The sequence below is a fragment of the Drosophila mauritiana genome, chromosome 3R (genome assembly GCF_004382145.1).
Source record: "Drosophila mauritiana strain mau12 chromosome 3R, ASM438214v1, whole genome shotgun sequence".
Taxonomy (NCBI): domain Eukaryota; kingdom Metazoa; phylum Arthropoda; class Insecta; order Diptera; family Drosophilidae; genus Drosophila; species Drosophila mauritiana.
This window is the reverse complement of record NC_046670.1, coordinates 22,201,007-22,218,414: the sequence shown is the minus strand read 5'-3', so window position 1 is coordinate 22,218,414 and position 17,408 is coordinate 22,201,007. Positions and strand designations below refer to the sequence as shown.

General features: G+C 45.7%; 9 protein-coding genes across 9 annotated transcripts; 3 read left to right on the top strand and 6 right to left on the bottom strand.

The window, feature by feature from the left end:
* Positions 1 to 794: 794 nt before the first annotated feature.
* On the top strand, positions 795 to 2,226 carry LOC117145639. The gene is made up of 2 exons (XM_033311359.1): positions 795 to 1,872; positions 1,935 to 2,226. The coding sequence occupies exons 1-2, from the start codon at positions 837 to 839 to the stop codon at positions 2,138 to 2,140; spliced, it is 1,242 nt and encodes a 413-aa protein (XP_033167250.1). The 5' UTR covers positions 795 to 836; the 3' UTR covers positions 2,141 to 2,226.
* Positions 2,227 to 3,341: 1,115 nt separating this feature from the next.
* On the top strand, positions 3,342 to 4,889 carry LOC117143463. The gene is made up of 2 exons (XM_033308174.1): positions 3,342 to 4,422; positions 4,488 to 4,889. Exons 1-2 carry the CDS (start codon positions 3,354 to 3,356, stop codon positions 4,685 to 4,687), a joined length of 1,269 nt encoding a protein of 422 aa, XP_033164065.1. The 5' UTR covers positions 3,342 to 3,353; the 3' UTR covers positions 4,688 to 4,889.
* A 418-nt stretch (positions 4,890 to 5,307) lies between these two features.
* Positions 5,308 to 6,737, bottom strand: LOC117145156. The gene is made up of 2 exons (XM_033310698.1): positions 5,629 to 6,737; positions 5,308 to 5,573 (listed from the first exon to the last, which is right to left on the bottom strand). The coding sequence occupies exons 1-2, from the start codon at positions 6,692 to 6,694 to the stop codon at positions 5,377 to 5,379; spliced, it is 1,263 nt and encodes a 420-aa protein (XP_033166589.1). The 5' UTR covers positions 6,695 to 6,737; the 3' UTR covers positions 5,308 to 5,376.
* Positions 6,738 to 7,017: 280 nt separating this feature from the next.
* Positions 7,018 to 9,092, bottom strand: LOC117145157. The gene is made up of 2 exons (XM_033310699.1): positions 8,035 to 9,092; positions 7,018 to 7,975 (listed from the first exon to the last, which is right to left on the bottom strand). The coding sequence occupies exons 1-2, from the start codon at positions 9,089 to 9,091 to the stop codon at positions 7,779 to 7,781; spliced, it is 1,254 nt and encodes a 417-aa protein (XP_033166590.1). The 5' UTR covers position 9,092; the 3' UTR covers positions 7,018 to 7,778.
* A 138-nt stretch (positions 9,093 to 9,230) lies between these two features.
* On the bottom strand, positions 9,231 to 10,680 carry LOC117145290. Its single transcript, XM_033310881.1, has 2 exons — positions 9,601 to 10,680; positions 9,231 to 9,545 (listed from the first exon to the last, which is right to left on the bottom strand). The coding sequence occupies exons 1-2, from the start codon at positions 10,655 to 10,657 to the stop codon at positions 9,349 to 9,351; spliced, it is 1,254 nt and encodes a 417-aa protein (XP_033166772.1). The 5' UTR covers positions 10,658 to 10,680; the 3' UTR covers positions 9,231 to 9,348.
* Positions 10,681 to 10,826: 146 nt separating this feature from the next.
* Positions 10,827 to 12,178, bottom strand: LOC117145291. Its single transcript, XM_033310882.1, has 2 exons — positions 11,098 to 12,178; positions 10,827 to 11,038 (listed from the first exon to the last, which is right to left on the bottom strand). Exons 1-2 carry the CDS (start codon positions 12,152 to 12,154, stop codon positions 10,842 to 10,844), a joined length of 1,254 nt encoding a protein of 417 aa, XP_033166773.1. The 5' UTR covers positions 12,155 to 12,178; the 3' UTR covers positions 10,827 to 10,841.
* Positions 12,179 to 12,341: 163 nt separating this feature from the next.
* LOC117142986 (serine/threonine-protein kinase RIO2) lies at positions 12,342 to 14,281 on the bottom strand. Its single transcript, XM_033307338.1, has 4 exons — positions 13,988 to 14,281; positions 13,553 to 13,931; positions 13,309 to 13,500; positions 12,342 to 13,253 (listed from the first exon to the last, which is right to left on the bottom strand). Exons 1-4 carry the CDS (start codon positions 14,193 to 14,195, stop codon positions 12,416 to 12,418), a joined length of 1,617 nt encoding a protein of 538 aa, XP_033163229.1. The 5' UTR covers positions 14,196 to 14,281; the 3' UTR covers positions 12,342 to 12,415.
* An 89-nt stretch (positions 14,282 to 14,370) lies between these two features.
* On the top strand, positions 14,371 to 16,840 carry LOC117142985 (probable glutamine--tRNA ligase). The gene has a single exon (XM_033307337.1). It carries the CDS (start codon positions 14,428 to 14,430, stop codon positions 16,762 to 16,764), a length of 2,337 nt encoding a protein of 778 aa, XP_033163228.1. The 5' UTR covers positions 14,371 to 14,427; the 3' UTR covers positions 16,765 to 16,840.
* Positions 16,810 to 17,364, bottom strand: LOC117142989 (peptidyl-prolyl cis-trans isomerase NIMA-interacting 4). The gene is made up of 2 exons (XM_033307341.1): positions 17,220 to 17,364; positions 16,810 to 17,160 (listed from the first exon to the last, which is right to left on the bottom strand). Exons 1-2 carry the CDS (start codon positions 17,293 to 17,295, stop codon positions 16,844 to 16,846), a joined length of 393 nt encoding a protein of 130 aa, XP_033163232.1. The 5' UTR covers positions 17,296 to 17,364; the 3' UTR covers positions 16,810 to 16,843.
* Positions 17,365 to 17,408: the final 44 nt, after the last annotated feature.

The following is a 17,408-nucleotide window of genomic DNA, read 5'->3' as shown; positions in this document are numbered from 1 at the left end:
CAAATAGTTACTAAGTGAGTCTGGACATATAGTAAGAGGAATTAGTAGTTGAATCCACAATGTAAGACGTAAGCTCTGCGATAAATATCATCTAATGTAGAACGTGTGGAAATGGCCCATTAAAATGTCTTACATAAGTCAATGAATTCTGTCGATTGCTAAATTATGAAGATGAATGGGCTTACGTGCGATAAGGCGAGCGCAAAAATTAAAACGGAATAAAAAGATGACCCCTAATCTCTTGAGTTTCTTTGCCTCAAGCCTCAAGTGAAGTGGGAACTTTCCTGGGATTTGGAGTATCTTAATGATGCGAACGCGGGCGTCTGTTCCCCGTACATAAATCCTGAGATACTATATCTTCACCAGGCGCAGTGTTGAGCAATGGCACGATTCTTGGCACACGATACACATATTTGAGACCTGTTGCCAAACGGAGGTAATCCCCAAGGCAAACATCCCAGGCTTGTTTGTCCATAAAAGCCCAGAGCGTCAACCAAAGTCAGATGAAGTGGGATGCAGATAGGAGCAGTGTCAAATACACTTGGAGAAAAAAATTAAAATACGTGGAGACAAAGCTTACACTTCATCATAGTAATTAAGCACAAGCCATCAACCTCCAAAGATATATTGATGTTTAAAGTGTGCTAAAGATATGTTTATTATTTGAAGCGTATAATTTTGAAAGAAGAATTTCTTCAAGTGCAGCACAAGATCACACACATGGGCTAAGTAAAGTGCACCGTGACAAGTGTGCGTCATTTGGGGGTACTATATAAGCAGTCAGTCTAAGGTCGGTCATCACGGTTCAGTCGGAAAAATTGAAGCAACTACACGAGATGGCAGCGGCACCCGAGTGGCTTACCCACGACTACATCGAGCATGCACTTCGCTGCCACTACAAGGATGAAGGACTAACCATAACTCAGCTGCAGATTAATCCCGCCCTGGGTCCTGGTGAAAACTACGGCGGAGTTCTGACCCGTGCTCGAGTGGAGTTCACACTGTCCAACCAGGAGAAAAATGTGCAGAACCTGATTGTAAAGACGGAAATCGATGATGATGAGCTGACCCAGGAACTGATGGCCCCATATGACATTTACAACCGCGAGATGACCATCTACCAGGAAGTGCTGCCCAAATGCAGGGAGCTGCTTAATGAAATCGGAGATACTGAAAGAATATTTCCCACTGCCATCTATGTGGATCGCGAGCGTATGGCCATTATCTTCGAAGATCTTTCCGTGGTGGGTTACGTCATGGCCGATCGAGTGCGTCGCCTTAACGAAGAGCACACCCACCTCATCCTGCGCAAGTTGGCCAAATTCCATGCCGCCACAGCGGTCTTAAACGAGCGGCAAAATGGATGCCTCGAAAGCTACGATCGTGGTTTCTTTAATCGCTATACAAACGCCTACAGTGGCTACTTTGTGGGTGGTCTGCTGGCCGCAGCTCGCTGGATGAGCAAGGTGCCCACGTTGGCCCACTACGGAGAGAAGCTATTCGCTTTGGCTCCACACTACATGGACATCGGTAGGGAGTGCTTTGCACCCACTCCGGGTCAAGTAAATGTTCTGGCCCATGGCGATGTGTGGACCAACAATGTGATGTTCAAGTACGATCCGAGTACGGGACGACCCGTCGACGTGCTGCTCATTGACTTCCAGTACTCCTTCTGGGGTTCCCCATGCATCGATCTCCATCACCTGTTCAATACTTCTCTGAAGGAGCCACTGCGTAGAGATCAGCAGAATGGGCTCTTCCAGTTCTACCACAAGATATTCACTGAGACGTTGGAAAAGCTTAACTATCGTCAAAATCAGATTCCCAGCTTGCATCAATTTAAGCTGGAGGTGGAGCAAAAGAGATTCTTTGGTAGGTGCTATATTTAATAACAAAATTTAATTACTTTTTTAATAATTGTATATTCTTTATAGCTTTGCATTCTACGGTAGTGGTGCAGCCAGTTATGATCAGCCAGGATCCCACGGATGCCTGTTTCAATGCCTTGATGAACGACGATGAGCGTGGCATTCGGTTTAAGAACCGATTATATAACAATCCTACAGTTCAACAAAATTTACATTCCCTGGTTCCCTTCTTCGATAGAAAGGGACTGCTGGAAGTTAAAAAGACCTGTTAAGAGATAATTAGGATATATTTTATTGGGCTTCCACGTTTTATGTCTATAAGGTTTAATAATAATAAACAATCTCATTTTAAATTAAATGTTTATCTCTATTATGGGATGTTTGACTTGTTCATGGGACTGGTGCAATACGGTTGGGACATTTTTGATCTGAGACATAAAATGGCCAACATGTCGTATAAGTTATTTTTAAAACATTGAGATAAGATAAACAATTGTGTACTCATAACTAGGTCTTAATAATTTTTGGTACAAAGCAAAAATAAAACAAATAGTGGATCGTGCCTAAAAAAATTAAAGATAATTTTTTAAATAAGTATTGACACACAATTTATGATTTTTAATAAAAAGAAAACGGATATGTACATATATGCGTACCTAATAAGTTTCTCAAGTTGAGAGGTATGTTACAGAATACATTCAGGAATACAGAGAAGGTATTCGCCCAAAAGTAGGCAGTACCACATTCGGCATTCCTTGTGAAAATAAACAGATCATAAATCCTCGATCTTCAATATACATTCTGTTGGTAGATAAAGGAAGACTCGACATATATACAAATGTACATTCAAGATTGTTATCGGCTACACCTGAAAGTATGCAGGGGAAATCTTATCTCCTCTACCCATTATCTTGGCACTTGATAACTTGTTTATTGGGCTATTCTGTTGTGAAAATCCTTGTGAAATTCGAAGATTCCGACTGATTATTATAAATACGTAGAATATTTACTACCAGGAAATAAAAAACGAAACTATTTTAGGTCTGTAAATAGCTTAACTATCCGGCTCAACTATGCAAATGGTTGGACGGCAGATGTATTTATGGGCTGTGAAGTAGATTAGTTTGACGCGAGCACGAGAGCAATCTTTTAACGCCACGTCAGCACCATTCGGCATGAATTACGCCGGGCACACTTACATCATATATAGGAACGTGCAGCGATTTGCGAGATGTGGGGGTGTTATCTCACCCTGTCAAGTGTCGCGCTCCGAGCTCTGCTCCTACCTAGTCAGCTTTAGATACTCACGAATCTCTGGCGTATGAATCGAAATCCACGGGCAGCAGCTACGTAATTGTCTAAGCCGGCTTGCTTTACGGCTACCATAATGTGGGATCTGTTGTCGGCGAGATTGCGTCTTTCGGCTGCCTATAAATGGGGCCTTCGACTGGACCAAGCGATCCAGAACACGAGTCGAGCATCATCATGGTGGAGCAGGGCAAGGAAGACGCTACCGAATTTCATCCGGCGCCAGTGTGGCTAGATGAACCCTACTTGGAGCGCCTGCTCCGGGATCTGAAGAATGATCCGGGACTGAGGATCACCGATTTGTTTATCAAACCCGCCACTGCCAAGGGTGACAATTATGCCAGTGTGATGACACGTGTGCGGATTTTGTTTTTGAAAAGTGGCGCCAAAAACCCCGAGACTGAATACTATATTGTGAAGACCACCTATGAGAATGATGCCTTTGCGTCTGGAATATTCTCCCAGTACCAGGTCAGCACCACGGAAATGCGTATGTACGAGAAGATCCTGCCCCAGTTGAGTTCGCTCATCGAGAAGACTCGCCAGCCGGAAAAGGTCTTCGCCAAGACGTTGCATGTGGACTACGAGCACGAGGCCATCATCTTTGAGGACCTAGCGGTGACGAAATATGTCCTGGCCGATCGTCTGGTTGGTTTCGACCTGGAGCACACCCGCTTGGGACTCCGAAAGCTGGCGAAGATGCATGCGGCCGCTGCTGTTCTGAACGAACGTCAGCCCGGATTGCTGACCAAGTTCGATCACGGCATCTTCAATCGCCACACCCAGGCCTTTGCGCCCTTCTTTGTGAATACGGTGGGCGTGGCGGCTGACTTTGCCAGGGAGTGTCCCGAATTGGGTGAGCGGTATGCAAACAAATTGAAGAAGCTGCAGGAGCGTGTAATGGAGTACTCCACAAGAGTTTACGATCCCCAACCGGGAGATTTTAACACATTGGTGCACGGTGACTACTGGGTGAACAATGTGATGTTGCGCTACGGCGAGAATAAGGAGCCACTGGACATGACCCTCATCGACTTCCAGTTCTGCAGTTGGTCCTCGCCAGCGGTGGATCTGCACTACTTCTTCAACACATCGGTGCAGTATGATATTCGCTACGAACAGCAGGATGCCCTGTTTCAGTATTATCACACGGTGCTTGTGGAAACGCTCAAGGATCTCAATTTTGGTGGCTACATTCCCACATTGAGGCAGTTCGTCCTGCAGCTCGAAAGGGGCAGATTCTTTGGTGAGTCCCATTTTGATTGAGTTTCAAAAACCCATTATGATTGTTTATATTATTGTGTCTAACAGCTGTCACAGTCGCTCTGGTCTGCCAGGCCATATTGACCAATGACCAAAACGCCGATGCCGACTTTCATGCTATGATGAAGGATGACGAACGGGGACGCAACTTCCGGAAGGTATTGTACACCAATAAGAGGTTGCAGGACAATCTCAAACGAGAGCTGCCACGTTTCGATCGGATTGGTCTACTTGACATAATTGACTGAATGGAAGCCATTATAAACTTTTTGATTACAAATAAAAAAATGTAATTTTGTAGTGGAAACGGTATGAAAAGCAGCTTATTGTACAACAAGTTGAGTATGGTAAAAAATAAGATTAAAAATAGTACACACAATGGGTCTATTGTAAAAGTTTGTATTCATAAAACTATATGAAATGTGACGTTTTAAAGCAAAAGATAAGCAGGCCAACGGTGCGTATGAGTTATAAATGCGGCGCAGCATTTTACTTAAAAGTTTTTTCCTCAGTTGTACACCTTGACTTGTTAAGTACATATACTTGTATTTATTTGTTGTATGTATATATTAGTTTCTTTTATTAGCTAAAACATCTGCGGTTTATCTTTTGGCGTATCGCGATTGTTTCTATTTCACCACGATTCAAGGGCTTGTAATTGTTATCTTCTGAGATTTTTACTATTGTGTGCACCTTTTGTTTGTCAAGAGTTTAGCACTATCTTGCCGAAATAAACTCGAAAGCGCTATTATCAGTCATGAACACTGTATTTCATATAAAAAGGTCAGTTATGGCCGAATTACATGCATAAAGTGCAATTAAGCGTGTTGATAAGTGTTTTCCCAGGAAATTAATAGCAACGACGTAGTTCGGCCAATACGTACTAGTACTTAAACTTTTATTTATTTTAACTATTTACACATGTTCAAGATTATCATTATATGTCATCCAGCAATCCAAACTGATCCAGAAAAGGCAGTGTTACACTCAATTTTTTTTTTATGTTTTCCGATTCATAAACGGAGTTCTTGAAGCGCATTCCACTCTCGGAACTGGATAGAACCTGCTCAATAGAAGCATCCTCCTTGCCCTCGTACTGCATGACGGGCTCAAAAATCAGGGAACAGAATACGGCTGCAAATAAAATAATTAAAAACTATTTGAAAAGAGAGTTAAGTAGTGTACCCACCATAGAATCCTCTCGAGCGGAACTGCAGTTGGAAGTCGAACAAACTGGGTATCCGACCAGCATATTTTAACTTCCTTAGGGCCTCCGTCAGCCTATAGTAATAAAACTGAACCAATTCTGTTTGATGTTCCAAGCGAAGATTATCCTGCAACGAGGTGGAGAAGAAGTAGTGAAGATCAATGGCCGGCGAGTTCCACACGCTGAACTGAAAGTCGATGAAGATGGCATTCGTGGGATGCTCTTTTGCATCATACTGGAACATAAAGTTGGTGGTCCAAAGATCTCCATGGGCCAGAGTTAAAAAGTCGCCAGGACTACTTGTTGTCGATCTTTCGCCATAGTCCATCAAACGTTCCACAAGCCTGTCGATCTTGGTCTTGTACCGCTGACCCAACTCCTCATCCGTAGCAAGGGAGCGGGACAGAGCCTCCAGAAGATTGGTCATGATTGGGGCGTATGCCCGGGTGTGTTTGTTGAAAAAGCCACGATCATAGTTCTTTTCGAAGATACCCGGCTGCCGCTCGGCGAGCACTGATGAAGCTGCATGAAAGAGGGCTAGTTTCTCCAGTACCAGGTGGGTGTGTTCTAGGTCCAACTTCTTCCGTCGGCAAGCAACCTTGTAGTGATCCAGTGACATGTCCTCAAAAATGATCGAGTCCCTCTCCCGGTCCACATTCATGGTTGCCGCAAAGAGCTTCCTGGGGTCCTTGAGCTCCTTCCTGACCATATCCGACAGCTGGGGCAGGATGTGCTCGTATATATCCATCTCACGGGTGTAGACACCATAGTGGATGAGCACATCGCCGGCTGGATCCCGGTCAGCGAATGTGGTCTTGACCAGGAATGTGGTGGACTGTTTCCCTTTCGATGCCTTAGTCGTGTACTCCACATTGATGCGGGTCATCACGCTGCCGTAGTTTCCTCCATTGGCCACGGCTGGCTTTGTATCCAAGGTCGCCAGCTTCAGTGAGCTATCCTTGAAGTAGGTGCGCAACTTATCCTGCACATATTCCGAGGTGAGCCAAACTGGTGCTGGGTGAACTTTGTGGGTTGATTTCTCGGTCATGATGCTATCCGTAACTCAGGGCTTTCGCTTCTGCGACATTGCGGGCGCAGTCCGGCCACTTTTATAGCCAAGTGTAGTATATATGATAAGTTTAGTGCAAGTATCTCGTGGCAACTAGCTTCGTCATGGTCAAACAACACTTGAACAATTTCGAGTCTAGTCGAACGCTCACGTTTTTTGCAATGCACTTTTTATTAAGTATTCCTGGTAACCCAAATTTCGCAACTTATCGGTACATATATATATATTATATATATATATTCGATTCATCGAAACCATTAATAATTAATTCATTTTGTTTTACATTTTTCAAGGAAGTGAAATACAGCTTAAGATTTTTTATTATCTGTTATCGAATATCGTAAAGGGGAAGTGAATTAATTTAGTGGGTTGTCTTGATAGTTATTCCAAGAATTCCTCCTTATCGTCGTCTGCAGCTAATTTCAAAGTCAATATCAACAAAAGCAATTAGAAAACTTTATAATACGGATTTTGTCCCGTTTTCATGGTTTTTACACATTTACAAATACCTACAATTAGCACCTGAGAATTGTCATTCATAAGTGCATACACAATTAATAAAAGTTAGCAATAGCAGGTGAAGTAATCGAAATTACTTTGTATTTAAATACAAATACATACATTTTAATATATAAATTTATTTAAGCCAGTATAAAACGCAGCTTCTGCTCCACATAGTCGCGAGTGAGCCAGGCGGCACCACTTGTGTGTTTCTATTGTTTTCCTGGGACATGATACTGACCGAATCGCGGGTTGATCGACACTGCGGATTTTTCATCGGTGGGGTTTATTTATTATTCAAGTCTTATCTATCATTCTATCTGACTTATCTGACATTCCTGTTATCTTTCAATTCAACCATTTGAATTAGTTATTAGAAATCGTCATTGAGCTTATTACATATCAATTTGATGCCAGCGAGCTACTAGATATTTCTAAACAATGAATTGCTAAAAATAACGAAACTATTTTTAAGCTCAATTTCTCGGTAGATAGCAGCTGACAATTTGATTAATTGACTTTAACTGATAAGGAGCATTTATTTATTGGGTGGAGCATTTTCTTACATTTCGTCTAGTAAGCCCAGTTGATCAAGGAACGGCAGAGTCAGTTGCAACTTCTTTAGGTTCTCCTCCGTCTGATACAGTGCATCCCTTATTCGCACTCCCTTCTCATCGCTGGTCATGAACTGCTCAATTGACGGCTCCTCCTTACCATTGTAGACCATGATGGGCTCAAAAATCAACGACGCAAACACAGCTGAGTATAATAATGAATTAAATATTGTACAAAATTTTATATTTACTGCGGAAACTCACCATAAAAACCTTTGGCCCGAAACTGTTGTTGGAACTCAAATAAACTGGGAACGTTACCCGAATATTTAACCCTTCCTAGAGCCTCCACTAGCTTATTGAAGTAGAACTGGACCAGCTCGGTCTGACGCTCCAGACGAATATTTTCGTGGATCGAGGTTGAGAAAAAGTAGTGCAGATCGATGGCCGGAGAATTCCAAACGCTGAACTGGAAATCAATGAAGATGGCATTAACTGGATGACCTTCGTCATCGTACTGGAACATGAAATTGGTTGTCCAAATATCTCCATGGGCCAGAGTCACAAAATCGACGGGAGCGACAGATACCGATCTCTCGCCGTAGTCCATTACATTATCAATTAACTTGTCGATCTTCGCCTGGTATCGCTCCTTTAGATCCGGACTCAACTCGAGGGCGCGCGACAAGGCTTGAAGGATATTTTTCATGATTGGCTCGTAGCCTCGTATATGTTTGTTAAAGAATCCACGGTCGTAGTTCTTTTCAAAGATTCCGGGTTGCCGCTGAGCCAGCGCTGCCCCCGCTGCATGGAAGTCCGCCAGTTTCTCGAGAACCAGATAGGTGTGCTCCAGATCCAGTTTCTTCACCCTGCACGCAACCTTATATCTCTCCAGCGAAAGGTCCTCGAACATAATCGTGTCCCGCTCACGATCTACACCCACAGTAGCTGCAAACAACTTCCGAGAATCGTGGAGCTCATTCTTCACTATATCCGCCAATCGGGGCAGTATCTGCTCGTACATGTCGATCTCCCTGGTGTAGATGCCATAGTTAATGAGCAAATGGGCCGCCGGGTCTTTGTCGGCGAAGGTCGTCTTAAGCAGAAAGGTTACGGACTGGTTATCCTTTGAATCCTTCGTAGTGTACTCCACATTGATGCGGGTCATTACGCTGGCGTAGTTCTCTCCATTCGCTATTGCCGGCTTGATCGTCAGTTTCTTCAGATTCAGGGTGTCATTCTTAAAGTAAACTCTTAACTTTTTCTCCACGTACTCCTCAGTCAGCCAAGCTGGCGCCTTGTGGGTCGTTTTCTCCGGCATAATGTGGAAATTCTACTAGCTTTTGTCAAAGGTGCATGGCTTTTATACACGAGATGCTCATGATTAGATGAGATGACACTGGGCGTATCTCATGAGTCGTAAGCTCCTTTATTGCTGGCAATTGAAAAGATAGGCGACAGCACATTTGAGTAAATTTATTAAGATAGGGCTTTGCTCTGTGTGAATGATCATAGAAAAGCGTCTGTTGTTCAGCTAGGCTAACTAGCTAGACTAACTTATAAGTAAAAAATAAAACTTCACATATCGTCTAGCAGCCCCTGCTGATCCAGAAACGGCAGAGTGAGTACCATTTTTTCTCGGATGTGGTCAGCATGATACACAGAATCTCTGAATCGGACTCCACTGGCGGCAGTGGACAATCCTTGAGCAATGGACGCTTCCTCAGTTCCGGTGTAAAGCATGCAGGGCTCGGAAATCAGCGAGCAGAAAACAGCTAAAAGAATTTCATTAATTAATATTTATTTTTACTATAACTTGCATACACTTACAATAGAAAGATCTAGCCCTAAACTGCAGTTGAAATTCAAATAAACTCGGAATACGACGCGAATACTGTAGCTTCTTCAGGGATTCCACCAGCCGGTAGTAATAAAACTGAACCAACTCAGGCTGATGTTTCCAGCGAAGATGGTCCTGGATCGAAGTAGAAAAGAAGTAGTGCAGATCGATGGCCGGAGAGCTCCACACACTGAACTGAAAATCAATTAGGACGGCATTGATGGGATGACGCTGTTCGTCGTACTGAAACATCACATTTGTTGTCCAAAGATCCCCATGGGCTAGAGTTAGGAAATCTCCTGGATTGGTCGACGTCGATCGATCGCCGTAATCCATTATAGTATCCACTAGCCGGTCTATCTTTCTCTGATAACGATTTTTTAGATCCAAATTCAGCTCTAGGGAGCGAGATAGAGCCTGTAGTAGGTTCCTAAAGATTGGCTGAAAGCCTCGAAAATGTTTGTTAAAGAATCCTCGATCGTAGTTTTTCTCAAAGATTCCTGGCTTTCGCTCGGCAAGAACTGCCGCAGCTGCATGGAATTCAGCCAGTTTCTCCAGGACCAGATGTGTGTGCTCCAAATCCAGTTTTTTTAGACGGCAAGCGACTTTGTAATCCTCCAACGTCAGGTCCTCAAAAATGATTGAGTCACGCTCGCGATCCACATCGACGGTAGCAGCAAACATCTTCCGGGAATCCTCGAGCTCACCCCTCACCATTCTGGCCAGGTGGGGCAGAATCTGTTGGTACATGTCCATTTCTCTGATGGAAACCCCGTAGCCGGCCAGTATATTGGCTGCCGGATCCTTGGAGGCAAAGGTTGTTTTCAATAGGAAAGTAGCGCTCTGAGTGTCCTTTGAATCCTTTGTGGTATACTTCAGATTAATGCGGGTCATTACACTCGCGTAGTTGTCCCCTTTGGCTGTCGCCGGCTGAGTCTCTATTTTCTTCAACTGTAGAGAGTTGTCTTCAAAATATCTGCATAACTTATACTCCACATATTCCTTTAGGAGCCATTCAGGATCGGTATGGGTATTTTTTTCAGACATTATGGATCAGAACGTTAGCGCTATAGTTTGAGCAGTGAAGACAGTTTGCGATAATTTCCCCAGTTTTATCATCTTAATTACGACTAACTACACTAATCCCTCTGGCTAAGGGCCCCCAATAAAATCGTAAAGTGCATTTTATTCAGAGTCCTAAGCTTACTTATGTAACGTAATCGTTTGTTTTTTACATATCATCCAGCAATCCCCACCGATCAAGATACGGAAGTGTATGGTGAAGCTTTAGCCTGACGGACTGCTGCTGAAACACATCGTCTTTGAATCTCATACCACCTTTGCCCTCCGAAATGATGTGGTCCAGGGAAACCTTCTCTTTTCCATCATACACCATAAAGGGTTCAAAAATTAAAGAAGCAAACACAGCTGTAAAACAGAGTAGATTTGAATGGGATCTTAAATATATATAATGGCAATCTACACACCATAGAAAGCTCTAGCTCGGAACTGTTGTTGAAATTCGAACAAAGTCGGAATGCAGCCGGCATACTTCACATTTTTCAGTGCATCCTCTAGTTTGTAGTAGTAGAACTGAACCAGCTCTGGTTGATTGTTTAGGCGGAGCTCGTCATGGATGGAAGTGGAGAAGAAGTAGTGAAGATCGAGGGCTGGTGAGTTCCATACGCTGAACTGGAAATCGATGAAGGCAGCATTGATGGGATGAACCTTTGCATCGTACTGGAACATAATATTAGTGGTCCACAGATCTCCGTGATTGAGGGTCAGAAAATCGCCAGGATTATTGGTGGTCGACCGCTCACCGTAGACCATTATGCGATCAACAAGTCGGTCAATCTTCGCCTGGTATCGTTGACGCAGTTGCTCATCTAAGTTAAGGGAACGGGACAGGGTCTTAAGTAAATTCTTCATAATCGGCTCGTAGCCCCGGGTATGCCTGTTATAGAATCCACGATCATAGTTATCCTTAAAGATGCCAAGTTCTCTCTCGGCCAGAGCTGCTCCAGCGGCATGAAAGTTGGCCAGCTTTTCCAGCACGAGATGTGTGTGTGCCAGATCCAATTTTTGTAGCCTGCAGGCCACTTTGTAATGCTCTAACGCGAGGTCCTCAATAATAATAGAGTCCGTATCCTTGTCGACGTATACAGTGCCGGCAGATATTCGCCGAGGATCTTGGATCTCCCTCTTCACCAGATTCGCTATCTTGGGCAGAATCCGCTGGTACATGTCCATCTCGCGAGTGTAAATGCCGTATCTGATGAAAACATGGGAAACTGGATTCCTTTCGGCGAAGATGGTCTTTATCAGGAATTTGGTGGCCTGTTTTTCCTCCGATTCTTCCGTGGTGTACTCCACACTGATGCGAGTCATCATGCTGGCATAGTTTTCTCCTTTGAGAAGGGCATGCTTAATATCCAATTTCTCCAGCTTCAAGGAATCCGATTTGAAGTAGCCCCGCAGCTTATCCTGGACATAGGCCTCGGTGAGGCAAAGCGGTTTCGGATGAGACTTCTCCTTATGCATTTTGCGATCTGAACTGTTACTCGAACAACCCGTTTGTGTAATCATTTCGTTAGAGATTAGCTTTTATATGTTGAACAGCTGTGTTTATTTACCTAGGGATTACACTAGATAAGTCTAGTCTTGCGTATAAAAACTGGGTAATTGGGAAAAGTCCGGATGATGACAAAATTACCTAGTTAGAACACAATTTGCGATGTTTTGATGAAATGTTTTAATTTTAAATATACATATCACTATTTTTATTTAATAGATTAACATGATCTAGAAGTCCCAGCCAGCATATTCCTTAACCACATCCTTGTTCTCCTTGCGATGACGATGCACAGCACTAGCCTCTCCCTTGGCCACACACTTCTTTCGCTGCTCCCGCTTTTCCTTAATGTCCATGTTCCGTCGTATCCTGTCGGTAATCACAGACGGAGCTATTGTGCTGGTTGTGGTCGAATAGGAGCGTTGACTTCTCGCATCATTTAGCATTTGCTCGACCATTTTGAGACGATACATGCGCGAGTTAGGATCCAGGCCAACTAGCTCGGGAACTTCATCCGTATCTAAATCATTGGAACTGATGGACTTGACGTCTTCTTCAACGGTATTTCCTGCCGGAGTTCCAGCTTCGAATGGAATAACGTCTGGAGTTTTAACCGGTAGGGCAATGTCCAACTTTTTGGGCATTGTTTGATCGGGAACTTCCGGACCTACGCTGAGATTACCCAGATATTGCGTACACGATTCAATGTACCGACGCACTGCGTCATCCGACTTCTGAGTGGGCTTGGCTTCGCTATAAATGACCTCGTTCTCCACCTGGCGTCGGCACTCATCAATCTCTACAGCTGCTGCGGTTACCAAGGTGGGAGGCTCTTCCTCCTCTTCCAAATCCTCTCCCTCATCCTCCTCATCTGCTTGCTCCACCATGCCGTACTCCTCAAGAAGATCCTGCTCCATCTCCTTAGTAAAGCCATAGCCTGTGCAGTGTACCTCGGCATCCAAATCATCCTCACGCACCAGGTCGCTGAACTTGGGGTAGTCTTCGCTTTCGTAACCAAATTTGCGACGGAACATTTCACGCACGCAGTTAACATCGCGTTCGAAGAAACTAAAAAATATTTTTCTATTAATGCTTGAATGCTATAAAAACTGAGAAAGCTTACAATTCTGCATTTTCATGAGAGGTGGACATCATCTGAGGGAAATCAATCAGTATGGGCTTGCCGGCGTCTGTCACCATTAAATTAAACTCATTAAAATCGCCATGAATAACTCCAGAATTTCCCAGACGCACAATTAGGTTCATAAGATCATCGTAAACTTGTGGAGCGTCTAGAAGTTCGTGAACTTGGGTCCTATAAAAATTATATTTAAAAATATGAATAATGATAAAAGTAACTAGCTTACATGGGCCAGCCCTGGACGAGGTCCATTAAGACGCAGTGGCGGTTGAAATCGATGGGTTTTGGCACTGGAAATCCACGATCATAGAGTGCCGACATGTAGGCAAACTCGCGGGTGGCCGAGATGCGAGATAAGTACAACCAGGAGGCCTTGTGCCGGCGACCGTGGTAGTCTCTTTTGGCTTTCACATTCCTGAAACAAGTTCGACCCAATCGGTGTAGTTTGAGGCAAATTGGAGTGCCCTCCTCATCAGCCACCACGTAGATGTTGGACTCCTTGCCAATTCCAATCTGGTTGCCAAAGGAACTGACCGATCCGCGCAGTGTGAGAGACTTCAGAGCCAGGTAGTCGTAGCCCGTGTTTGTCAAGCGGTAGCCATCATCTGTAGGCCAATAATTATTAATGACTAAAATTACTTAAATCTGCAGCCATACATACATTTCTTTCCCCGTTCGTAGGCCAACAGCTTGTGCTTGCACAGCTCCTTGAGCAGCTTGTGGACTCCACCCGACTTCAGATTCGCAATGGCAGCAGCTAGGGGACCGGGAACCAGCTCGTGGTTCTTCATGCCCATCTCGATGGCGGTGAGGACGCGGAAGTCCTCCTTAGTGAGATATCGCAGCACTGTCACGTTTAATTTACCCATTTTCGTTCTATTTTGGCAGTTTAACAACGCATTTAGCAATGTTTTCGTTTCACACGTGCAGGCACGATAGGTAGGGAGAAATCGATATGCATCGATTGTAGCAGAAGTATCGCTTATAATTTTATCATTTTCCAACTACCGAACACTGTAATGCAACTGGTGTTTTACATCCCGGTCCCGAACGGTCACACTGACCTGCACATCGTCATCAGGAAGAGACAAAAACGGGGAAATGGCTGGAGATGATCTGATTGCGAAATTCCAGGTGCTCGGCATGAGCGAGCAAAAGGCGAAGGAAACTTTGAAGAATGCCAACGTGACAAAGAATCTCCAGCTGGCGCTGGCGGCGGCGGGAGGCGCCACCCTATCCGACGGCACTGGTATGCTGATCTACCACATGGCTACCAAGCTGAAGCCGCAGACTGCGGACCATCTGCCTCTTCTGGTGCGCTACATAGTGGAGCACAAGCTGGACAACACTCAGCGCGTTGATGCCGCCCTGGAGTACCTGCTCAAATGCGGTCAGAGCCTTAATGCCAACATAGATGTGCAGGCGCTTGAGAAGGAGTGCGGCGTTGGAGTGGTGGTCACTCCGGAGCAAATCGAGCGCACTGTGCAGGCCAAGATCAAGGCCAGCTACAAGGAGGCCTTGTTGGAGCAACGCTACCATTTTAACTCATTCAAAATCCTGCAGGATGTCCGGGGAGACCTGAAGTGGGCGGATGCCAAGTCCGTGAAGGCGGCCATCGATGTGGAGATCTTCGATCTGTTGGGTCCTAAAACAGAAGCAGACTTAAAACCTCCGACAAAAGCAAACGATAAGCCGAAGGCTGCAAAACCGAAAGCTGAAGTAACTCCTGCCGCTCAAACGGCTGAAGCTGCATCTGATGGAGCCACCACCATTTCGGAACTCATGAAAACCAAGGTACACTTCCATGCTCCCGGCGAGAACTTCAAGGCAGATGGCTACGTGGTCACCGAGCACACGGAGCGGCTACTGAAGGAGCACCTGGCGAGGACTGGAGGCAAAGTGCACACGCGATTCCCGCCAGAGCCGAATGGGATCCTGCACATCGGCCACGCAAAGGCTATTAACATTAACTTTGGATACGCGGCTGCCCACGATGGAGTCTGTTACTTGCGCTACGACGACACCAATCCCGAGAAGGAGGAGGAGAAGTTCTTTTTGGCCATTAAGGAGATGGTGGAATGGCTGGGCTACAAACCTTTCAAGATCACCTACTCCTCGGACAACTTTCAGCAGCTGTACGAGTGGGCTGTTGTGCTGATTAAGAAAGGATTGGCCTACGTGTGTCACCAGAAGGCGGAGGAACTGAAGGGCTTCAATCCGAAGCCCAGTCCTTGGAGGGAGCGTCCCATTGAGGAGTCACTGCGTTTGTTTGAAGACATGAAGCGTGGGAAGATCGACGAGGGAGCGGCCACACTGCGCATGAAGGTCACCTTAGAGGAGGGCAAGATGGACCCTGTGGCGTATCGCATTAAGTTTATCTCTCACCACCGTACGGGCTCTGACTGGTGCATTTACCCCACTTACGATTACACTCATTGCCTTTGCGACTCTCTCGAGGATATCACCCACTCACTGTGCACCAAGGAGTTCCAGTCGAGACGATCTTCCTACTACTGGCTGTGCAACGCTCTGGGTATCTACTGCCCGGTGCAGTGGGAGTACGGCAGACTAAACATGAACTACGCACTTGTGTCAAAACGCAAGATTGCAAAGCTGATCACGGAGCAGATTGTCCACGACTGGGACGATCCCAGGCTGTTTACTCTGACGGCTCTGAGACGTAGAGGCTTCCCAGCAGAGGCCATCAACAACTTCTGCGCCCAGATGGGCGTAACGGGTGCCCAGATCGCCGTCGACCCCGCCATGTTGGAAGCAGCCGTGCGGGATGTGCTTAATGTTACAGCTCCCCGTCGGTTGGTTGTCCTGGAACCTCTCAAAGTTACCATAAAGAACTTCCCTCATGACGCGCCCGTGCAGCTAGAAGTGCCTGATTTCCCGCAGAACCCGCAGCAAGGGACTCATAAGATCACCCTAGACAAGGTGATCTATATTGAGCAGGGAGACTTCAAGTTGGAGCCCGAAAAGGGATACCGTCGTCTGGCACCTAAGCAATCTGTGGGTCTCCGACACGCGGGTCTCGTAATCAGCGTGGATGAGATAGTAAAGGATCCGGCGACTGGACAGGTGGTGGAACTCATCTGCACCAGCCAACCTGCCGAGCAGGCCGAGAAGCCAAAGGCTTTTGTCCAGTGGGTATCGCAGCCGATACAGCTGGAAGTGCGTCTGTACGAGCAGCTCTTCAAGCACAAGAATCCCGAGGATCCCAACGAGGTTCCCGGCGGCTTCCTAAGCGACATCAGTGAGCAGTCCATATCGGTAGTGGTGGCATTCGCGGATCGGGCCCTAAACCAGGCCAAGGTCTACAACAAGTTCCAGTTCGAGAGGATTGGCTTCTTCTCCGTAGATCCAGATACCAGCGCGAACCACCTAGTGTTCAACCGCACCGTGGGATTGAAGGAGGATGCGGGCAAGAAGTGATTAGCGCACGATTTCGGGAACCCACAAATGAAAAGAGACACAAAGTAGCACATTAAAATTCGATTTATAAAATCAACGTTCATTTCTTTCCCTCCACCATGATGATGTGGTAGCCAAACTTGGTCTTGATCGGGGGATCTGTGTACACGGGATTGTTAACAGTGGAGATGGGCAACGCGAAGGCGGCGTCCTGGAATGGACCCACCATCGCTCCTCGGATCTGCCATCCGAGATCGCCGCCTTGTCGCGCCTTGTCCTCGCTGTAAGCAGCCGCTACCTCGGGGAACTTTTGGCCCGCCTTCAGCTTCTCCATCGCCTCGGTGATCTTGCCCTGCTTCTCGCACAAGATGTGACGAACCTTCACGGCATTGCCTCCCTTTTTCTCCTTACCGGCAGCTGCAGGTGGCAAAATTAATTAGAGGGGTAGGATTCTTGCGTTAGTCGTGAGCACTTACACTTGTCTTCGGCGGCTGGCTTTTTGCCCCCTTTCCCTGCTTCCTTTCCACCCTTCGCGTCCTTTTTTGGTGGCATTTTCCTTAAATGTTTCTAAATGGCAAATTACAAACAAGTAAACAGTTCGGTTGGAGCAGACACATGGGGTCAGTGCTGCGCGGTAGGATCTAACCTTTTTTATCAAACCTCTT